Source organism: Dipodomys spectabilis, unplaced genomic scaffold (genome assembly GCF_019054845.1).
Source record: "Dipodomys spectabilis isolate Male_0828 unplaced genomic scaffold, ASM1905484v1 ptg000125l, whole genome shotgun sequence".
NCBI lineage: Eukaryota > Metazoa > Chordata > Mammalia > Rodentia > Heteromyidae > Dipodomys > Dipodomys spectabilis.
This window is the reverse complement of record NW_024870802.1, coordinates 22,372,858-22,396,756: the sequence shown is the minus strand read 5'-3', so window position 1 is coordinate 22,396,756 and position 23,899 is coordinate 22,372,858. Positions and strand designations below refer to the sequence as shown.

At 38.5% G+C, this 23,899-nt stretch overlaps 1 protein-coding gene across 3 annotated transcripts in view; it reads right to left on the bottom strand.

The window, feature by feature from the left end:
- Positions 1-23,899, bottom strand: part of Rnls (renalase, FAD dependent amine oxidase) — a 226,301-nt gene that overhangs the window by 3,007 nt on the left and 199,395 nt on the right. For 2 of the 3 annotated variants that reach the window (XM_042689341.1, XM_042689342.1), the window contains one exon: positions 22,048-22,223. The exons of the other annotated variant lie outside the window; for it this stretch is intronic. In XM_042689341.1, the coding sequence (XP_042545275.1) occupies positions 22,048-22,223 (176 nt within the window). The remainder of the gene's footprint in view (positions 1-22,047; positions 22,224-23,899) is intronic. 3 annotated transcript variants of the gene reach the window in all.

The window sequence follows — 23,899 nt, the reverse complement described above, 5'->3', positions numbered from 1 at the left end:
AGTACCACTGTTATATCATCCCTGTTCTACCTTTTCTCAGGAACCCTCCCAAAGACAAACAAACTAAATAAATAAAAGGAAAAGAAAACAAAGAACAGCAACAACAGCCAGTAAAAAAGTCTCTTTTTTCCTTTTTGTGGAGTTCATTTTATAACATATTATTTTACATTATCACATGCACATAGCTAGTCTGTAGACATTCGCACACTGAGGTCAAAGGAGGATATGCATCGGGGCCTCAGATGTTCAATCAGAGCTTTGAAACTTTTGCTTTAAAAAGAATTTTAACAACTTGGGATTTGCCAATGAAATACTAAGAAAGGAAGAAAACTAGGTTCCTAGATATTAGCAATTTCAGAACATGTCAAATGATCGTTTTTATGTTACATAAAAACTCAAACAACAGACAGGACGGGGAAGATGCCTGGCATTCTGGGGCCATTTACTAGAGGGGCAAATAACTTTTTGACTTTTAATAGGACCCCAAAGTATCAGCTATTAGTTGTCCTGCATCATTAATGTTCACAATGATGGCCCTAGTTTTCCAGAACCAATTCTAATATGCATAAAATATTCAGTGCTAGCATTTCTTGAATGTTCACTGCATGTCAAATGCTTCACATGCATATCTCATGCAATTTGCACAGCAACCCGATGAGGTAGTTACTATTATTCTCACATTATAGATGTGAGATTCAGCACTATTGCTATTTGCCCAAGACAGAAAGCTTGTAGATGAAAAAAAAAGATCAGGCTGACTCTGGAATTTACATTCCCAGCACTTTTAGTAACATTTCCATAATGCTTTCATTTAAGAAAAGCAAAACAAAAAAATGTCTGAGTAGTCATTTAGCTTTAGGCATCTTGAAAAATCAATATGCATGGAATTTATATAAACTATATATAACTAAAATGTTTTAATAGTTATTTAGTTTTATGTATCTAGAAAATTCACACAAATGGGAACATTGATCCATATTCATATAAACACATACATATATATGTCTGACTATGTAGAATATACACACATGTCCAGGTCTCCATTTGTGGTGAGGTTTTGATATATTCCATTTGACATCCCCATATAGATAAACCATGGCACCATTAGACATACAACTATTAAGCAGGATGGAGCTTAAGCGAAATATGTTCTGCCCAGTCTAAGCTGGTAATTTATCAGTGCTATGTAATTTAATTTGATGAGTAGTAAAAGCTAGATGCCAGATCACATGGCTAGAAAACTGGGCCACTGATTAGCCGGTCGGCAGTTTGGATGAAATCAATCTCACTGCAGTTAGATGGAATTGCCCATTTTGTAATTACCCAATGAGGAAAATATGAAAACATGGAGTATGTGTTGGCAAGCTCCCTCAGCCATGTGAAGCAGAGAGCTCTGAAGTGCAGGAGCACAGAACTGTCAAAGCCACAGTCTCTCACAGTAATGCTGCCTCTGGCTGTGCTTCCAGCCACAGCGAGGAACCACATCTCAATGACCGTGTTTAAAAGAGATGTCAGGACTGAAACAACCCCTTCGAAATCCAGGTTGCTTTGGCTTGCATGTGTGCCAAGGTCAGTCAGAAAGAACCCTTGCCTGCTCTAGGTGGGAATGTAAGACTTCTGTAAGGTTAGATGATGGATGCATGGATTTAAAGTAGAAAAAGATGTTTTATTTCTAAGTGATCTAAAACCATGTGGATGAGCTTTGTGATTGCTCTCTGCCTGCAGAATAAAATGGAACCCCTCTAACCTTCACAGGTAAAGATTTTCATAACAAGAGTTCTTATCTCCATTCCCGTCTCAGAGCCTGCCATGGTTCCGTTGCCGCATGTCCTTAGGATCATTCAAACTCAGGTTCTTCAAACACATCTTTCTTTGTTGTGTCTCTGTGGCTTTGGACAAGCCATTCTGCTGGGTGAAGTAACCCATTCCATTTTCTGACAAGTAAATTGTTCATCCTTCAAGACTACAAATGTTACCTTTCTGAGGTGTCATTTTTGTCAGGCAGGGTAAGTGGATTTTCAGCATGTTATTTATAGCTATTATGCTGTTTGCTATTTTGCACCATAATTATGTCTATGCCTATCTCCCATTCTAGCCTGAATGCTCCAAAGAGTAGGGTCTGTGATTCACTAATCTTTGTAGTTAAGGCAAAAATAGAGCCCAGCCCATAATACAGAGTTCTAGAAATGTTTATTGAGTTAAAATTATATGCAGAATTGATCAAATGAAGTTCTTCACAGGGATCCATCTATATAACAAGTGCTATTTAGTGATTCCTGCTGAGCTGAGCAGAAGTGCAAATGGAAGAGCTACTGTATCCAGAAGGTTCTCAGTGATGACAAACGAAGGGCTGTTCTTTTGTCTGATTGTAAACTTCAACTTCAACTGCTTTATGTGACTTTCTCATATACTATCTCTGCATGTCAACAAAATGACAATATGTAGTCAATTTTTATGTATTACAGACTAATAATAGACTTTTGCTTTTTTTTTTTTTTTTTTGGTCAGTCGTGGGGTTTGAACTCTGGGCTTGGGCACTGACCCTGTGCTCTTCAGCTCAAGGCGAGAACTCTACCACTTGAGCCACATAGCCACTTCCAATAAGAGACTTTTATGTAAGGTAAATGCATGGTGTGAGAATGAAATAAAAAATGACAAGAAAGGAAATAGATAAGTACATGGAGTTTTTACACAAGAAACAAATTTAATACCACACATGAAAATAAACATTTTTTCTTCTATGCTTATGTTGAGACCTGAAGTATGTCAGACTATAAGACATTTATTCATACTGAACAATCTCATTGGCCTGGCATTAGAGGAGGTGAAATTGTAGGCTGACCCATTTAGTTAAGTACCCAGCCTATAATTTGGTTACTTAAAGCCAAGCTTTCTGAAACATGGTGTTAGATGATGTTCAAATGGGCTCGTCAAGAATTAAGATCTCCTAAATTCTAATCCTAGGTTTTCAAGTAAAATGGTGGGAGAATGTATACAATTTATGAATAATTAAGCTCTTGCAGTTGCATTTACCTTACGTGTTATATTATAGTTGCAAATAATTTTGCACATTTCATTGAATCCAAAATATCACCAATTAGAAGAGGAATTGATATTTTATGTACAAAAGATAAAGCAGAGAGCTGGGCACCTGTAATCTTAGCTACACAGGAGGCTGAGATCTGAGAATCACGGTTCGAAGCCAGCCTGGGCAGGAGACTATGGAGACTCTGATCTCCAACAAATTACTCAAAAAAGCTGGAAGTTCAAGTGGTAGTGTGTTTGCCTTCAGCAAAGAAAGAAGCTCAGGGACAATGCGTAGGCCCAGAGTTCAAGCCCCAGGACCAGCAAAAAAAAAAAAAAAGATAAAGCAGAGAAATGGTGTCAACATGGCCCAAAGCTTTATTTACTAAAAATGTTCTTTTAGACTCATTTACATATGATTCTTTTGCAAGCATAGGATATAAGAGAGAAATGTGGTAGAGGATAGTGGTAGAGTGCTAGCCTTAAGGGACAGTGCCTCGGCCCTGAGTTCAAGCCCCCGAGACAGAAAGAGACAGAGAGAAACAGAGAGACAGATTGAGAGACATGAGACAAAGAGATAGACTAAGAGAGAGAGAGACAGAGAGTTAGAAGGAGAAAGAGAGAGAGAGGGAGAATACATGAGCAGAGATTGGCTGAGTCTTTCCAAAAACATCTTCCATCTTGGAGTTTGACTTCTTTGAACTACTCTTGAACTCAGAGCTGTTTATGTCTTAAAGTTCCCATTCTTCCTCACATGATCTGCGCTCCCTCTGTGCTGCCCACAGCACTGGCAAAGTAGCAGATCTTTCCAGAAGGCTCCATTGAGTTATTCTTTTGTGGTTTTCTTTCTGAGCTACTGATATTTGTTCTGCAAGTTCATTTTATGCATTTTTCTTTTCAGTGGGAAAGAAACATTTCTAGACAGAAAACAGACCTCATGCTCTTTCCTCTAATTGTCTTTAAATAATTTGATAATTAAAATATCAAGCAGCTTCCCATTGTAAGTCCATGAGAAATGAAGTGCATGTGTACAAAGATAGGCATCTTGCCTGTCTTTGAAGTATGGAAAATCGTAAATAAATTAAGAGGAGAGGTACAGTGCATACCTACTAGTAAGCATTAGTGAGTGAAAGGATAATGGAGGAGTTTCAGAGCTATTAAGGCAAGGCGTGCTGGGTACTCAGCATTTCAGTGTCAAGGCTTCTGTGTCTTCAGCCACGCTGCCCTATCTGTTTCATTTTCTCAGTTTATCTAAGTGAACAGCCTCAGGTGAGACTGACAGAGATAGACAGGTGATCAGAGAATTGATTCATACATTTACACAGGTAAATGTACCAACTCCAGGACTAAGTCTGTTTTTCTCCCAGACCATTCATCTTGGCAGGCAAATTTCCCAAACTGTGTCTTAGGTTATTGGAGTGACACATGCACAGTAACTGCTAACAGACATGACTAATCAATTGTGGCATTCTTTCCCACTGAGCCCAGAAGTGGCTTCAGCATCCTGGCTTCAGTGCTTCAGGCAGCCACTACCAGTCAATGAGAGCTAGCACTGGGGAGAAATTCTATATTACCAGCGTTAGATTATACTTAGACTACAGAGCAAACATGCAATTAGAAATAAAGGAATTAAATATTCTTTATTTTTTTTTCCTTTTCTCTTTCTTTTTCCATTCAACCAGGGAAACTTGAAGCACAGCTTTTCTCCATACTGAAGCTATTTCAATGTTAAGAAATGGACTACATAAGAAGCATTTCCTCCAGATGATGCGGGAAGCCCAATTACAATTTCTTCCATGGGTCACATCAGGGCTTTGACGACACATGAAAATAAAGTACAGGTGTTTTGGTTGCAGCTGTAGTTCTTCAAAATTGCACACTAAAAATATCAGGGCTGGTGGGAAAAATAGAGCTGGAGAAGATGACTCAAAATCTATGGAGCTCTGAACCAAGAACTAACAACAACAATAAATACCATTTTAAAGTGACTAGCACAGCTACTTCTGCTCAGCCTCTGCGTTTCGCTGAAATGATCCATTCTTCACAGCCTACACTCTGGGCTTTGTGCTTCCCCTTCAAGTTATAGGTCTTGAAGAGCAGTTGCTCTAAAAGTGACTATTTTGATCTAAATTAAAAATTATGGTCTAGGGTGCAACTTCTCTCAGCAGTCCACCATTTTGGTACACAAGTATCATTGTGGTTTCATCACTAACACTTGTACCTTGCAGATCTTATCATGGTGAAAAACCCCAAAGTTTGTCAGTATTTACTTGCATGAAAGGAAGCCACTTCTGTAGCTTTTCACCGTTTTCATTAAGTTCTTCACATTGGGTAAGGTTTTATTTTTGCTTGTGAGACTCCCAAGAATCCAAGAATTCAAAATACAAATAGGCATATGAAACAAATATGGTTCTCCCCCCCCACCCCAATGCTGGTACTTGCCAATTACCTTCAAAGAATGTGTTCCTCAGATCCCAGTGGCTGACTGAAATTGTAGTTGGTACTGAGCCCTGTATATACACTAGTCTCCTATTATTCATGGTTTGGATTCACATGCTTTTGTTACATTCAGAAAACAATAAGTAGAAAATTCCAGAAATAAATCATTCATAATTTATAAATTGCATGTTATTTGGAGTAGCATATTAGGACCTCCAGCCCTGGAGCTGATGCTGTACCTCTCCATTTACTCAGAGGTGAATCATCCCATTGTCCTGGGTAGCCATCCTGGACAACATTACCTGCCTTATTAGTCACATAACATTTTTTACACTCTATTGATAGTCATTCTGGATTTAAAATTTGTTGTTGTTGATAGTAGGGCTTGAACTCAGAACTTGGGTGCTGTCCCTGAGATTTTTGCTCAAGGCTAGTGCTGGAGATCTTGCATGTAACTTCCATGGACAAGGAAGGGGGACAGTCTGAGTAAAAATAAATCATTTTTACTACTTTCTTATATACTCCTTGGTCACTTTAATTAGCTTTGCGTATACCTGTGTCTTGTTAGCAGATAGAGCTGTCTAACCCTTTACTTACTTGGGATAATTATCCAGCTTCTTTAGAAAAAGAACTTTATCCCTTCCAGTATGTGAAGCTGACTTTTTACTTGTATTGTATTTGAATTCAGGGAAATCTTATTGTTTCTAGTTGCACATTCACTTGCTTGGGGCAAATTCCCAGTAATAATCTCCTTGCTTGGCATTTCCCCTGTCCATTGTGTGTGTGAGGTATTGACTGCACTGGCAATAATGAATAGCTATGAAGGCTGAGATTGGATGGGGCTGATTCATACATTTTCTCACTTCCTGGCCTTCCTCTACTCTGCTGCCAAGGAAAACCTAAGCCCATGCCATGGTCCATAAACAGTAGAAATTGAATATTTGGTTAGCTTATTCTTTTATAGCCCCTATGTAAATCTCAAACATAGTGGTTCCCCAAAGGCAATTTATGGAAAGATGAGAAAAATCAGGGGTATTAGGAGGTTTTCCATAGAGCTGAATGTCTATCATGTATAATGTTTATAAATCAGTTACAAGGTTGTACTTTTTTTGATTGTTCTTTTCTTTAAATTCTTACCACTGTTCTTTTCCTTTTTAAATGTTTAATGCAGGATTGCTGTAAATTGCATAGCATTTCCTAAAAGCCCATGTGTTAAAGTCTTGGTCCCTTGGTGCACTGTTGGCAGGCAGTATGAACTCTGGGAGTGGGAGCTGGGTGGGATCCTTAGATTACTGGGTTATACACACACAAGGGGATTATAGGATGCTGACCTCCTTTTTGTTACTGTTTGCTGTTGGCTATGAGATGAGTGATTCTACTTTGCCATGTGCTGTTATGGTAGTACTACCTATAGTGCTACCTTGCCATAGGCGTGAAGCCAAGCAGGCCAGTGAGTCATGGAACCTTTAAAACTTTGAGCTAGATTAATCCTCCTCTCCCTCTGCCACTCCCTTGCCTTCCCTTGGTCCTTGTTTCCCCCTCTCTGCTTCTCTGTGATTGAAGCCAGCCCAGGCAGAAAAGTCTGTGAGATATGGGCTCCAATTAACGCCCCCCCCCCCAAAAAAAGCTGGAAGTGGAGCTGTGGCTCAAGTGGTAGTACTAATGTACTTGAGCAAAAGAAATTCAGGGATAGTGTTCAGGTCCTGAGTTCTAGTCCCAGGACCAGCGCGCACACACACACACACACACACACACACACACACACACACACACACACACTTTGTGGTGGTACATTTCTGTATTAACTGAAATATGATAGATTCAAGGGAGAACTTAAATAGTGAAATTCTTTAGAAAGGCTAACTCACAGTCCAACAAAATAAACACCAGGAAATGGGCACTCTACAGGGGTGGGGAACCGAGGAGGAGGATAGACACATGAAGAAAACGGGGTAGGGAAGAAGACAGTCATAAATTCAGCACATAGCCAATAGAATTAGTAACATTGAGGAAGGGTGGGATTGGGAGGGAAGGGGAACGGTAATGGAAGGGGTGGTATTAATCAAGATGTATTGTATTCATAGACTGATTTGTTGAATAGCAACTCCTTTGTACAACTACTTCAGAATTTTTTAAAAGTCTTTTGTAGCTTCCGAAACAGCCAGCCATGGAGGCCATGTGCTGGTCTTTGTACCTATCACTCCATTGTAGATGGCTTGTGAATAAATGTTTGCTCAAAGACTAGATGCATGTAAGTCAACAAAAATAAAATTCCATGGGGCTGGGAAGGTGGCTCAGTGGTAGAGCGCTTGCCTTGCATGCCTGAGGCCCTGGGTTCCATTCCTCAGCACCACATAAGCAAAAAGAAAAAAGCCGGAAGTGGCGCTGTGGCTCAAGTGGTAGAGCACTAGCCTTGAGCTGAAGAGCTGAGGGACAGCGCCCAGGCCCAGAGTTCAGGCCCCATGACTGGAACAAAAAATAAAAATAAAAAAAATAAAATAAAATTCCAACTTCTGAAAATTTTAAATATTCAGTGTTCAAATGGTCTCTAAATGTAGTAGACTTCTTACTCTATTAATTTTTTTCTCAGTCTCTAAATTTGGCTGCTTCTTTCCAAAGAAGAAAATAAATATTTCCAATAATAGAAGAAACCACTTTTTTCTGTATGACCTTAATGTCTATATCTTAAACTTCTTTCTTAAAAAGTTCTCTTTATGTTCAGACTTTTGGGGCTCCACAAGGAACTTATTTGCTATTATTAAAACAAGTGATGCTAAAATTATTTCTGAATGATATATTATTGGAAATGAATCATGGTGGATTAATAATGACAACTTAGGATATTGATTAAATCATTTAACTACTTTTAGGTGTATTTCTCTGAATCTTTTACTTCCTTGGGGCACTGATTTTCTAAGGCTCTCTGTTCTATATCATCTCATTCTATTATACTTAATATTCACAGGGCTCTGTACCAACACTTGATGCTTCCCTGAGAGAAGGTACATTTTTAATTGGTTCTTATGTTTTGGTATTCATCATTCTTCTCTGTTCCCACCATCTCTCCTGTGTTCTATTCAATTTAATGGCGATTTCATAAGCCAGTTTCTTTGTTGCATTGGAAGGAAAGACTTGCATGCATTATAGATTCCTGGCTGCAGAACTCTGTGTGAAGTACTACAGAGAGCTGCTGTAAAATTACTATTGGTGGCAATTCTCTAGGTATGATGGAAGTGATATGGTTTGCTCAGTTCTCAGTGGAGCCTTTCACTTTATTGGTATTTATCTATTCTATTTTAATAAGCCATTGGATAAAGGCAGGCAGAGTGGGCCACAAATCAATTATATGATCCATGTAGTAGCTTTAGAGGGCTCAAGCTGCAAAGGACATACTGTGGTGAAATGGTATATTTAATTGTGATGTCTGCATTGAATCCATTCAGTTCAATTGTATCTTTTAAAGTCCTGAAAACACTAGAACAGGCGAATTGGATGAGCACTTGCTCAGAACAAGCACATAATGAAAAATGAGATATAGTTTTCCCTAGTACTGTTGCAGTCATAGCAGTCTAAACATTAGTCATATTACAGTTCCCTTTAGCGTTTTTAACTTAACAGGAGATTCCTCTGCCCTTCAGCAAGTTTTATTATGCCCATTCTTTCATTCTCAAATATTTGTTTTGTACCTAGCAGTTGCTAAATACCATGAAAGGTGTGAGGGTGCAAAGACCACTTCCTTTCCATAAGGTAATGTAATAGATTTGGAATCCTTTTGTTTTCTTTCTTTCTTTTTTTTTGTCGGTTGTGGGGCCTGAACTCTGGGCCTGAGCCCTGTCCCTCAGCTCTTCAGCTGTAGACTAGAGTTCTACTACTTGAGCCTCAGCCCCATTTCTGGCTTTTTTTTTTGCTTATGTGGTGCTAAGGAATCGAACCAGAGGCCTCATGCATGCAAGGCAAGCACTCTACCACTGAGCCACCTTCACAGTCCCAATCCTTTGGTTTTCATGTAAATATAAATGGTCTACTAGCATTCTGGATCTAAGGCCTTGGGACTCTGGACAGAGCAGGAGCCATTGTTGGGTCAAGAGGTAAAGTGTAACTCATACTTCATCATCTACTGGGCCTTATTTTTCATTCTTCACTGAAACTGATAGCTGTTTGATTCCCTCATGAGATCAGTCCTTCTGTATCCCTCTTCTCATTCCTTTTTTATTCTTCTTGACCACCCGGCCTGGCCACTGATGTTTTTCCTGGTTCTCATGAGTGTAGTATTAGGTCTAGGCTTTGAACCTGGGGCATTGTGCTTGCTAGCAAGTAGTCTACCACTTGAACCATGGACCTGTCCTTTTCACTTCAGTCAGTTATTTATTTATTTATTAATTTTGTTGGTTGTGGGGCCTGAACTCTGGGCCTGGGTGTTGTCCCTCAGCTCCTCAGTTCAAGCTAGTGCTCTATCACTTGAGCCACAGCGCCACTTCTTGCTTTTTCTGCTTATGTGGTGCTGAGGAATCAAACCAAGGGCCTCATGCATGTAAGGCAAGCACATTATCACTGAGCCACCTTCCCAGCCCCACTTCAGTTATTTTTCAAACTGAGTGCTATATTTTTGCTTGGGCCAGCCTGAACCTCCATCTCCTGTTTATACTTCCCAAATACTTGGGGATGACAGGTGTTTGCCCACACACTCAACTTTTAAGGGTTGAGATAAAAACTCATCAACTTTTTCTCTCAGGCTGGCCTGAAACTGCAGTCCTGACAATCTTACCCTCCACAAGCATGGGCCACCAAGCCAAGATAGCCTATTTTTACTTATTTTTTAAATAGGATATGAAAGTTGGGCCTTTTGGGCTGGGAAGGTGGCTCAGTGGTAGGGTGCTTGCCTTGCATGCATGAGACCCTGGGTTCGATTCCTCAGCACCACATAAGTAGAAAAAGCCAGGCCCCATGACCGACAAAAACAAACAAACAAACAAACAAATAAATAAAGTTTGGGCCTTTTGATTTAATATGTGTAATATGCATATATATTATATTTCACATTTTACTTTATTGCTACTAGATGCATCACTTTAAGGGAACCTCAGTTTCCTCATTTAAAACAAAGATAATGATTCCCAGATCAGTCAGAACTATTGTGAAGATCAAATGAAAACAAATATAGAAGTACTTATTAAAATTGGACATCAGGAGAAGAAAGATGATATAAAAATGTGGTGTAATTTGGGAAAAACCAGAATTCAAAATATTGCTTGCAATAAAGTGAGGTAGAATTTCCTGTTTTATTGCTTTCTGGCATCCGAACCTCACAAAAGAGATCCTTAGGTTTTCCAGTTCTCACTTTTCTCATCAGGTGATAGGAGTGCAGAGTACTTGTAGGCAAAAGTGAATTATATACAGTGCCCAGTAAGCTGCACACACAGCAAGGGGTTAATAAGTAGTGTTTTTGAGGAGAGGGGTAAAGCAGATGAGACAAATGCCTTTGCCCATTTACCCAAATGATCACAAACAAGACCACACTAAAGCTATCAGCACACCTATGTTTATTGCAGCATTATTTACCATAGCTAAGATATGGAACCAATCCAGATGCCCCTCAGTAGATGAATGGATCAAGAAAATGTGGTATATATACATAGTGGAATTCTATTCCTCCATCAGAAAGAATGACACCGCCCCATTGGTTAGGAAATGGAAAGACTTGGAAAAAATTATATTAAGTAAAGTAAGGCAGGGCCAAAGAAACATAGGTCCCATGGTTTCCCTTATTTGCAATAACTAGTATATGTCTGAGACAAGCAGAAACAGTCAGATAATAAACCCCAAGATAAAGACTCAAATGGTTTTTCTTTCTTGCTATTGTTTCTAACATATTTATAAGATGATATCTTTGTTGCTTTGTATATCCCTCCCCCATGGTATAAGTCCTGTTTTCACTGTATTTGATGTTGGTATAATTTGTGGAGGGGAAGGGAAAAACCAAATCATTTAAATAGGGATACAGGTGGACCCATTGCAACAATGAGATGTACAAAATGTTATGTCGAAAAATGAACTTTACAACTTTGGTGTGGTGGTGGTGGTGGGGAAGATGGGAAGGGATGGTAAGGGGAAACAGAGGAGGAGGCAACAATGCTTTGTATTTTCACAAGAAAAACTTATTAATAATAATGAATAAATAAAACATAAAAATGCCTTTGCTTACATCTTTGCCACCTCAGTGCTGATGTGTACAATCATGGTACTCAGAAGGGCTATAGCTGATGATGACAATGACAATGGCAGAAATAAGCAATGTGAAAATCTAAAGTATTACAGAGCCTCTCCATTACGTACTTCTATTTGTGGCCACAGCAATGTCTCAGCCAGAGGACATTGGAAATACCGTAACTAGATGAATGTACAAACAGCTTGGCCTGACAAGCCAGAAGCACCGGTTCAGAGGTTCAGTTTCTCTCCTCAGTTCCATTGTCCTATATTATGGTTGTACCCTACATCTTGGCCAAACTAGATCACTGACCCTTCCTCAAATGCACCTTCATGCCTCCTTTTTTTTCTCTGATTACCACTGCTCCAACATCTCTGCCCTTAGTACTTAGTTCAAACCACATGTTTTAAGGAACTATTTGTTTGTTAACCTTTTCTGCTTTATCACAATTATCTGCTTATTTATCACCCTTGCTGATTGACCCCATGGGAAACTTCTCTTTTTTTTATTTATTTTATTTTATTTGTGAACATACTGTACAGAGGGGTTACAATTACATGGGCCGGATAATGTGTACATTTCTTACCAAGCATTGCAGCCTCCTCCTTTGTTTACCCTTCACATCCCTTCCCAGCCTCCCCCCTCCCCGCCCCCAGTCCCAATCCTTCTCCCCCCCCCCCACCCCCCGCACCGACATTGTAAAGCTCGTTTTGGACATGACAACTTGTACTTCTCATTGTTGCAACAGGTCCACCTGTATCCTTAAATGACTTGTTTTTCCATGGGAAACTTCTTGAAGGAAGGGAAATGTCTTTGAACTTTTACAGTGTAGCACATTATCTGGCACAAAGTAGGCATCAACAAAAAATGTGTGTTAAATGAAAACATGAGTATGTGTTACTAATTTCCAGTGTGAATGTAAATAGAACATATCAACAAAATTTACTTTGGTTTGTAAGCTTTATGGAATAATAATGTCTAGTCTCCATGAAAGTGAATCTACTCTTCATGAAATAGTATGGGCAGGAATAGGTCCTATTTCTCTGTGTCTAATTCCACATAATAAAATCCATCATCTACTTTTAGGCAGTAATTCTGGGTGAGGATGAATGTAAATACAATACTTTTTTCAGGACAAATGTCATCAACTCCTTCTAAAAGTTTTCTCTAAAGTATTACTCTTCAAAATAATTAGTTATTATGAATAAATATGATACTAACTACATACATCTGTCAGTCCCAAGAGTGCTTGAGAAAAAAGTGACTTCATTAAACACCTCTGTGTTAAAACATTAAATAGTTCAGACAATATGGAATTTTTGAGAACAGGAAGTATCTACCCATATAAACTTCAATTAGCCTGTGACTGTACATCCCTAATTCAATGATTAGAATCTCCCAGCTGGATGATCTCATACTTGGTGCTACCTCATTAACAAACCGGAGCAAATAGCTAGTTATGTGCCAGGGACAAAGAAGGTGGCAGATTACTCAATGTAACATTTAAGACTGACACCTGCCAGGTTCTTGTTGTTGACAATTTGGATCATACCACCATTTACCTATCCCAGTGGTCATGTTTTGGCTGGCAAAGGTCACTACAAACTTATGGCACATAAGCAGTATTCTCTTATGGACATAACTTTATGCCAGGAAATGTTGACTCACTGCACAAATGTGTTAAGTTGTCAAATGCAAGTTAGTTAAGCAACATGCAAGTTAGTTTAGCAATAAATGAAGACACTGGTAAGTCTTTAGGCTTCAAAAATACCAAACCGACAATTGGCAAGAATTCCTTGTGTCCATAAGGGTCTATCACTTTGGCTTCCCTGTTCTGAGGTTATTCAACGGTTCCTTACAGCGATGACTAAGTGTCACTGCCCCTGGCACTGAATCAGTTCTTCTATAACATCTTCCTGTAACTATATATGAGGAATGGAAAAGAAACTCTCAGAAGATAAAAGAGAAAGGAAAAGAAAAGGTGGGGTATGAAGAGGCAGCCACAAAAACAAAGGAAGGAAAGGCCACACAGAGCCAATCCACCAATAAACAATAAGCATCAAGGTAATTCTATGTCACATTTGTGTCATCTCCCCCCTTCCTCTTACAAGGACTGAGTAGTATTGAGAAGCTACTTTGTATTAGTGTGTGTACTAAATGTGTATTTTTATTCTCTAATTTCACCCTAACTATGGCTTAGATGGTTTATAGATGAGGTTTAAGGCCAAGATCATAATCATACCGTCACACCACACTAATAAAAACTAAGGAATTATAAAGTTCAGATATGAGAAAAAAAGTCATAGGACCAGTTGCAGAATGACTAAGAGAGCATAACTTTATTAAGGAAAGAAACATATATATATATGTATGTATCTATCTATATATATGTATATAGATAGGTAGCTATATCTATATATATAGATATATACACAGAGAGTCTCTGTTTGTCTCTCTCTCTGTGTCTGTCTCTGTCTCTGTGTCTCTCTGTGTCTCTGTGTCTCTCTGTCTCTCTCTCTGTCTTTCTCTCTGTGTTTATCTCTGTCTCTGTCTCTGTCTCTCTCTCTCTCAAGTACTGGGCTCAAACTCAGGATCTGGGTCCTAGCCATTAGCTTTTCAGTCAAGGCTGATGCTCTGTCACTTCTGGCTTTTCACCAACTTTTCTGCCTGGACTGGCTTCAAATAGTGATTGTTAGATTTCTGCCTCTTGAGAAGCTAGGATTACAGGCATAAGGCACCAGCAAACAGCTCATATGTAATATATTTTAACTGGCAGATACATTTGATAATTGTCTTTCAAAGAACTCAATGTAAAAGCCTACATATTTATAGACATGCCAATATACTTAGCTAGCCTTTATGCATTCTAGATGAAAACTGCTTTTAGAATCAGCTTACCCATCACAATAGAAATGGATTAATGTGGATCAGCCATATTTTTAGTTAAAAAATTCAAGAGACTTTTAGTTAAAAATTTCAAACGATGGGTCATTCATTTAGAAATATTTAAGTCCAATTGACTTTGCTTGTTTTTTAAAATGAATCCAAGTTCAGATTTTAAAAACCTGATTCAATAGATGGATGATATTTTGAAGAACATATGTCTGGCCCAGGCTTGGATATTAATTGGATATTAATTGGATATTAATGTCTCCCAAAGACCCCTGTGTTAAATGCTTGGTCCTCAGCACTGATGAATAGTAGTAGAACATTTAAGTCTCCAGGTCTAAAGAAGGTCCTCAGATCATTGGGGATTGTGAGGTCCCAGGCCCTTCCTTCTTCTCTTTTATGCCTTCTGACTTGGGATATGAGAGGTTTTGTTCTTCCACCTGCACCTGTCACGGTGTGTGATTTCATCAATGGAGCCAATAAATCATGCACAGTAATCTTCAAAACTGTGAGCCATCTTTGGCGGGGGGAAGTAAGAGAGGTTGGGGAGGGAAGGGATAGTGGAAGAATAACAAAGGAAGGGATAACAATGCTCGACAAGAAATGTACTCATTACCTTACTCATGTGACTGTAAGTCCTCTGTACAGCATCTTTTCAATAAAATAAAATAAAAAACCCTGTGAGCCAAAATGAATCCATTTTAAGTCAACTACCTCAGGTATTTTGTTATAGAAATGAAAGATGACCAACAGGAAATGATTTGATCAATCTTGTTGAAATAAAGGTGTAGCTTGTAAAGGTGACAAACTACTTTGAAGGAGACAGCAATCATATAAATTTACGTTTTGTATATCCATAAGATCAGTTACTGATTTCTAGTTCCAACTTACTTCAAAGAACTCAGAGCAACAGTGCAAAATACAAAAGAGAAAGAAAAAAATGTCAATTACTGCCTGAACACCCAGTTCTGAAATCAGATACAATAACTGACCCAAAATTAATCTCCTCAGAGTAATGTAAGCCTCTAGTTATTGTGTGTGCATCCCTTTCCCCTAATTAACCAATGTCTGTAAGGAAAAGTCTTAAACTGTTGGGTATTTCTTCTTTTCTCTCTAACTCCTTCTGACTCCTGAGCAGCATTATGCTAATTGTGGTGATCAGTTAGGGAAGACTTGAAGAAGCAAAAATGGGGATTTCTTAGTGAAAAGAACAAAAAGAATGGGGGGTAGAAAGAACTTATTCAAAGAATGGTATTTGAAAGGTGTTTAGGTGGACATAGTTGTTTGTTTTTGGTGGTAATGGGTTTTGGACACAGTGCCCAGTGCTTGCTAGGCAGACATTCTACCACTTGAGTCACTTCTCTTCCCTTGTTTTTCTTTTTTAGTTATTGTTTTAGGTAGGGTCTTACATACTTTAGACCTGTTATGAACCACAATCTTCTTTCCTATATTCCTTAAGCTAGACTTATAGGGCCTCTAACTTTTTTGGAACCAAAATAAGTTGGAGAAAATGTGAGCTAAATCTGAACACAAATCAGACATTAGGTGCCACTTGAGAACTGCACCGTGACGGGCACTAAAGCAGAGAGAGGCACAATTTCCACACTGAAGGAACATTCCGTGTCATGTTGCACAGAAAGGCATTTTCAGTGACTCTTTTACAGCTGAAAGTGTTAATATATCCCATTTGTTACAGGAACCATGATGCAATGCACCATGGACTAAACATCATATTATACTAACCGAATAAACACTTAAATTATGAAGGGCCTATGGCTGAAAAAGGAAAAAAATGAAAACCATAAAAAACTGCAAGTGCTTCGCTAAGTATCTTTGAACCACCTACTTAAGCATTTTATCCAAACCTAAAATAGGAGGCACAGACACAGCTCCCAAGTCACTCAAAGACACAGTCTTTCTTGCTGTACCCACAAGAATGCACCACTGTTTTACTCAAGACAAAATTAAAAAAAACTTTGGAGAAGGCCTACAGCAAATATTAATCTTCATGGCTCTATGAGCAAAGTAGTAGACATATTTGGGACATTGATTATAGGCTTGGTTGAGTGAGTGAATGAATGAACATATTTCATCTTCCTACTGCCATCGTGGACATGCAACATTAAAGATGGCAACACTGAGGAAACGAGAAACTGTTCTCCCTCTCCCTGCCAACTCCAGATACTCCCCTATTTCTTTCAGAGAGAACCTACTACTTTACTGTGGCTGGAACCTTAAAAGGCTGATACTTTCCCCAAAGATTTTTAAGGGGAGAAGGAAACATGGTCTTGTAAAGGGAATCTTCTAAAAAACACAAAAGAAAGGAGAGTATTATAGATAGAAATAATGTCCCAATAAACATGCTGATATGCTAACTTCTGGAACCTGTATCTATGTCCTGGTACGTGGAAAGGAAGAACTACGTGCCCAGATGCACACTGATCAGCAGGAGCAGGAATCTGGACTGGGGAGATTATTCTGAATCACTCAGGTGGAGATCAATGTTCTCAGAAGGGCCCTTAGAGGAAGACTGAAGTGGAAGCACAGGCCATAGTGGTCCAATGTGAGAAGCACTTGACCTGCTCCGCTGGCTTTCAAGATAGAGGAAGGGGCTCAATCAACACTTCTCCAAGATAGAAGGCAAGAACACTGATTATCTTCTAAAGCCTCCAGAAAGGAGTGCGGCCCTGAAAGCAACTTGATTTTATCCCAGTGGCTTCCATTTTGGACTTCTGACCTTTAGAACTATCAGTTAAAAAAATCTGTATGGTTTTAACCTATGAAGTTGCTGGTAATTTGTTATAGCAACAATAAGAAACAGAAGGTGAGTGATGAAGTGGAGGGACTGAGAGGCAGGTAGACTGTCTACATTATTAGAGCCATGAGAGCTTAAGTAAGGGAGTTATCCCTTTAAGGCTCTGATTTTCTCATTCTTACCTTTGAATAACGTACTTAAGGTGGGATTTACCAGTAGGTATTGCTACAATTGGAATTTTTATTTTTAATTTCTTATAATGACTTTTTAAAAGCTGTGCTATGGTTTAGATAGGGTTTGCATGTGTTCTCACCCCTTAGTGGTCTAATTGGGTGGGATTAAAGCAGTTCTTATGGGACTCTTACTTCCTGTGAGAGGGAGTTTTTACAAAAGAGCCTTTCCTGTCTCGCCATGCAATATACCTTTTGCCTGTATTCTTGCCATTGTCTTTCATCATGAAGTGACATAGCTACTGGGCTCCTTACCTGGTAAGGAGCTACACTATAGTGTGCTACACTATAGGTACTCACCATTGCCAGCCCCCTCCCTCCACAGTACTTGGTGTTTAGATGTACTATGAGCATTCCGAAAGAAGAGAGCAAGGAAACAAATACAAAATTAACACAGAAAAATGTATCAAGTATGAAGTGTCTAGGATGGGGATCCACGCCACTCACCGCTCTTTGGGGCAAAGTTGCCGTCTCTGAGTTCTATAGGAACTTTGATAACACAAGAGTTGCAGGACCCTATTGTTTCAAACTATGAGCTGAAAAGCTCCAGTTCTGCTGCTGCTGCTGCTTCTTCCTCTTCTTCCTCCTCCTCCTCCTCCTCTTCTTCTTCTTCTTCTTCTTCCTCCTCCTCCTCCTCCCTCCTCTCTCCCTCCCTCCTCCTCCTCCTCCTCCCTCCCCCTCCTCCCTCTCCCTCCTCCTCCTCCTCCTCTTCTTTTTCTTCGTCCTCGTGGTCGTCGTCATCGTCCTCCTCCTCCTCCCTCTCCTCCTCCTCCTCCCCCTTTCTTACTCCTCCTCCTCTTCTTCCTCCTCCCCCTCCTTTTCCCCATTCCTCCTTCTCCCTTTCTTCCCCTCCTCCTCTTTATAAGTTGCCTAACTTTAAATGTTTCATTATAGTAATGGGAAATGGATGAATGTAAACAGTTTCAGGTCCATCAAAAATTTGAGAAGGTACAGAGATTTCCTATATATCCTCTTCCTTAAATATAGATAGTATTTTCCATTATTTTCATCTTCCAGGAGTGAGAGGGCTATACTTCTTACAACTAATTAATCTGTACAGACAATATTGTCATACCAAGTTCACAGTTCACCTCAGGGCTCAGGTTTTGGTGTTTGTACTTGGGCCAAGTGCACAATGACGTATCCATCATTATAGACTCAGATGAGTAATGTTATTACTCTAAAAATTTCTTTACTTTGCTTAGCCATTTTTTATTGTCCTGTTAGTGTTGTCTTTTCCAGAATGTGATATATCATTGGAATCATACAACATGTAGCCATTTTAGATTGGCTTCTTTCACTTAGTATTAAAGTCTTCTTCTTATCTTTTTATGGTCTGATAGCTTACTTCTTTTTAATGCTGAGGAATATTCCATTGTAGCACAGTTCATTTTCTCACTCATTTACTGGACACTTTGGTAACTATTAAGTTAGGGCAATTATGAATAAATGCCCATGCACTGGTTTTGATTAGACATGTTTTCATTTATCCTTTGCTGGATATATATATATATATATATATGGATATATCATATCCATATCCATATATATATATATATATATATATATATATATATATATATATATATTAAGTGTAGATCTAGTTTCCTATTGAAACTGGTAAATTCTCCTCCAACACTTGTACTATTTTGCACTCTTAACAATGAGTGAGTTTGTTACTGCTCTACATATTCACTGCCATTTGATGTTGGTATTTTGGGTTTGGGGAATTCTAGTTGTATAGTGGTATCCCCCTGTCAGTTACAAGACTATTTGGGATATTAGATGAGATTACTTCTTTGGATTTCTCAGCTCTATATGTGCTACATTATAGGTATTCATCATTGCCAGCCCCCTTCCTCCACAGTACTTGGTGTTTAGATGTACTATGAGGATTCCGAAAGAAGAGAGCAAGGAAACAAATACAAAATTAACACAGAAACATGTATCAAGTATGAAGTGTCTAGGATGGGGATCCACACCACTCACTGCTCTTTGGGGCAAAGTTGCCGTCTCTGAGTTCTATAGGAACTTTCATAACACAAGAGTTGCAGGACCCTATTGTTTATTTATTTACTTTTAGAGGAAAAAGGAAAAGCAGGAGGTGGATTATGAGTGTGAGGCGGAGTGTGAAGAGCAAGAGAAGGAAGAGGTTAAGGGAGAGAAGGGAAAGAAAATGAACACAGGGTGGGACTTAGGCAGGAAGAAAATATGGGGAAGAGCTTCCCTACTAGAGAAGTGTACCTCTACTGTGAAAGGAAGGGAAGCTACAAATGAGCAGGGTGCTCCTCTTTCATTTTTGTCCTGATCCTACATCATTTCTTCCATCAGTTTGGCACTGCATAAGGCCATATGCATAAACAAACATACATGAATTCATTGAAAGTGTACTGTGTGTACTGGGATAGCAAAGGTTGGGACTCATGCATTTCTGTTAAATTCCAGAGGTTAAGATGAATATTTAAAGAGTTAGAGAAATGGTCTTTTGAGGAGAGTAGCTGTAAATCTGTTGACCTTTCATCGATAATTCCTTCTACAAAGGAGATGTTATATGCAGATAAATTGTCTGTAGGTAATATCTTTGCTATAAATGACAATGTCCTGTTTTGCAGAATGATATTCAAGATATTAGAGTATCTTGCACAGTGGAAAATGCAAAATTTTAAGTTTGAATGACAATGTATTTCTTTTTAGTCTTTGTAGCCAACGTAGATTTAATATCCACAGAGTTATAAGCATAGTGGAATAATTTCAACATCCAAATTATAAAGATCGTTACCAGACTTTGGATGTGCATTGTGATCAAAATAATTTTTTATTAAAAGTGATATAGAACTGCTAATAGGCCATTTTGTGGCTAGGAGAAATTTTAAGAAATAGGTAGATTTCAAGAGCATTCTTTCAGTTGAGTAATAAATGATTTTAGAAAAGCACAAAAAGAAACCTCATGAACTATTGTTCTTTTAAAGGAATTGTAAATTGCAAAGTAACTTAGTGTATGACATAACTAGCTTAAAATTATAACAAGATTACTTCCTTGGCTTCTTCTTAAAGCCGACTTAAAATTAAGTTAAATATCATTTAATGACATTAGTTATTGAGCTTTTTCAATGCTTTTAAAATGAAAAAGTAAAGTTTTCTAAAGTGACCATGACATGTTTAAGTAACTATTTCCCAAAAGATTCACTGTATAATTTCACTTGAGAAGATATGAGTAAACACAGGTCTGCTGCAGTATTGTAGGAAGCAATTTACTGTTTCCTCTGATTTTGGAAAACCTTTTAAAATACACAAAATATGCTGCCCTTGGCCACAAACTTTTTTTAAGTTTTCAAAACTGGATAACCAGTAGTGCTGATAGCTGTTCATCAATGGGCTTAGAAATGTCAGGGGTAAAAAATGGATCACTTACTGAATTTTTTCCCATCTACCCTTTGCCCTATTGGCTGTTAAACAACATTACAACTGATCTGTAACAGGGTTACAGATCTAAAGATTTTTTTCCTATGAGCATACACAAGTTTCTGTTAGAAGATGCTGATTTTCTAAAGTAAACAATTACTTAGTATAAAGAGCTTTATGTTTGACCCAGTAGAGCAATCAGCAAGTTTATCTAATCCTGAAAACCAGCTCAACATGATGTTCGAGGCAGGTATTCATCTTTTCCCCTAAAGAGTTTTGCTGGCAGCAGTCAAAACCAAAGTGGGAATTTAATAAAAATGAAAATTGTGGTAGCAAAATATACTTACAAGGTTAATTTTGATCTATTGCAAAAAGTTGGTAGGTTATAGTGGTTTCTATATAACCACAGTACCGATTTAGAAAATCCCCAGAGAAACAGCTGCATTTTGATATATAACCTGCATTGCCTGCATAGGAAACCCAGAATTCCAAGGTATTTCTTCAGATACCAGAATCTAATACATAACACTGGTAAAAATCACATGCACTTCTTGTTGAGAAACAGTGTAATAAAACCATAATGAGTCTGGGGAGTGGGGGGAGAAAACAGACAAGATGGGGAGAATGGTGAAAGGTGAAAATAGGTGAGGGAGAATAATGATCAAGAATTGCTAGACACTTAGGGGCTGGGAAGGTGGCTCAGTGGTAGAGTGCTTGCCTTGCATGTTCAAGGCCCTGGGTTCAATTCCTCAGCACCACATAAGCAAAAAGAAAAAAGCCGGAAGTGGTGCTGTGGCTCAAGTGGTAGAGCGCTAGCCTTGAGCTGAAGAGCTGAGGGACTGCGCCCAGGCCCAGAGTTCAGGCCCCACAACCAGACCCCAAAAAAAAAAAAAAGAATTGCTAGACACTTAGATGGACAACTCATGCACAACTTTTGGAAGTTCAGAAAAAATAAAGCTATACCTATTCATTACAAAACACATTATTTACTCTAAAGGCCCTACTGTCTATTATTTTCACTGCAGGTTGGAAAAAAAAAAGTGAAGTCAGTTCTATAGGGCCACTCAGAAAACTGTGGTGCTCATACCACTGGATTCTCATACCTGTGAATGCCTCCATTTCTGGCATTTGATGGCAACTGGATGAGGCAGACCTGGAAGAATTTTTTCCAGATGATGGAAGATTAATTCCTGCACATTTTCTGCACTGTGCTCCAAGTACTTAATTCCAAATGGGACAGTGGTGTGAATCACCAGGGAAGGGCCGATTTCTGATGACTCTGTAGTTTAAGAGGAACATAATCATCTTAAAGGGGGAACATGGAAGCATCCCCAACACTCCAACCTACAGTTAGAAGTAGATCATAATCATTAGGCAATAAATGGAGAATAATCAGATTCTAATATTGAAACATAAATGAGGCTATTTCAGAAATTCGAAATCAGCTTTAGCTGATCTTGTATATATCATGGAGTTATTATACATCGGTAAAACTTATAACTACAAAAGTACAATTATGACTAATAGTAATGGAAACTAATAATAAACTAATCATAACTTGAAAAAAAGATGTTTTAGAGAACAAGTGGTCAGGTGTTGCCAAAGGACTGGAAGGAAGGGTAACAAGAACACTTAATAGGTACTGATTATGATATATTTGTTGGTGTTTTAATTTTCTCTGATCCACTAGAGTGCAAGTTCTTCAAGGCCAAATATTTTCAGCACCTTCAAGTCCAACTACAAACTCTTTTTTTAAAAATAGAATTGTTCCCATATTTTTTTTCCTTTTTTAATGGTGATACTAGGGTTTGAACTCAGAGAACCTGGACTTATCCATTTTACATTATAATACAAGGGAACAGAGTATTTCCAAATAATTTTACATGCATGAAGTCAGAAATATGAATCCAGATATGTGCAGTAAATACTTTGTGAGTCAGCTGGTATGTCCAGCTGGTCTGTTCACCTCACTATAGCTGGAGCAACTTCAGGAAGAAATGGAGGAGCCATCATGCTGAATGTTAACCAGGCAGTGGGGACTTTACTAGTTACTAGTCCTAGCAGGATGCAGCTTTAGTCTGAAATTTCAAATTCTTTTAGATAATTCTATCATGGTGAGAAACTCACTGCATATTGCCTCCATGGATATTATTTATGGCATCAGTTAATAAACTCAGGGAGGGAATATCAATGATAACCCTTTCTTGTATAGTACCAACTATTCTCAGAGACAGAGAAGTTGGTCATCATTCTGAATCCCAGAGCTGTTCTCAAAAATATCTACACAGACTTCCTAGGGACAAGAATGGTAGCTGTGCACTGAGAATCAAGAGGTTGCACTGGCCTGCCATTTGTTCTAGGGAGAACTCATAAAGTCACTAAGACCAAAGATGGCGAAATGCCAAGTTCCTCCCATATACATTATTAGCCACATACTCCTAGAAGAGCAGTAAAGACTGAAATTTAAGAACTAAAGTGAAACGGCTCTTATATAACAATCAGAGAACAACCAGGTTACTTGTGGTTCTTGGAACTAGACAACATTTTTTTTTTGAGAATTTAAATTACAATTTGAATAGTTACAACCTAAAACAATCACTTTAAGGGAAAGTGCTCACAACCCCCAAATTAAAGGGTATTTTTAGTGCTCAAATCCAAAATTACAAAGTCATCCAAAGTTTAACATGACCAGGATTTGGGAATGGAGAAGTACAAAACTCACAAATATATCAATAGGACAGACAGAACAAACTTAGTAGAACCATTATTACTTAGTCACTGAGACGGTAATAATTCTGTCCTTTTCCCTTTTCCTCCCCTTCTTTCCTCTCCCCCTCTCTTCTTTGCTTTATTTATTTTAACGAGTATAGTATTTTGCTTTTGGCATTTCAGACTGCTTATACATTTAAGCAACCATGTTAAATTTAAACTCTAAAGTAAATCACCATCTTTATC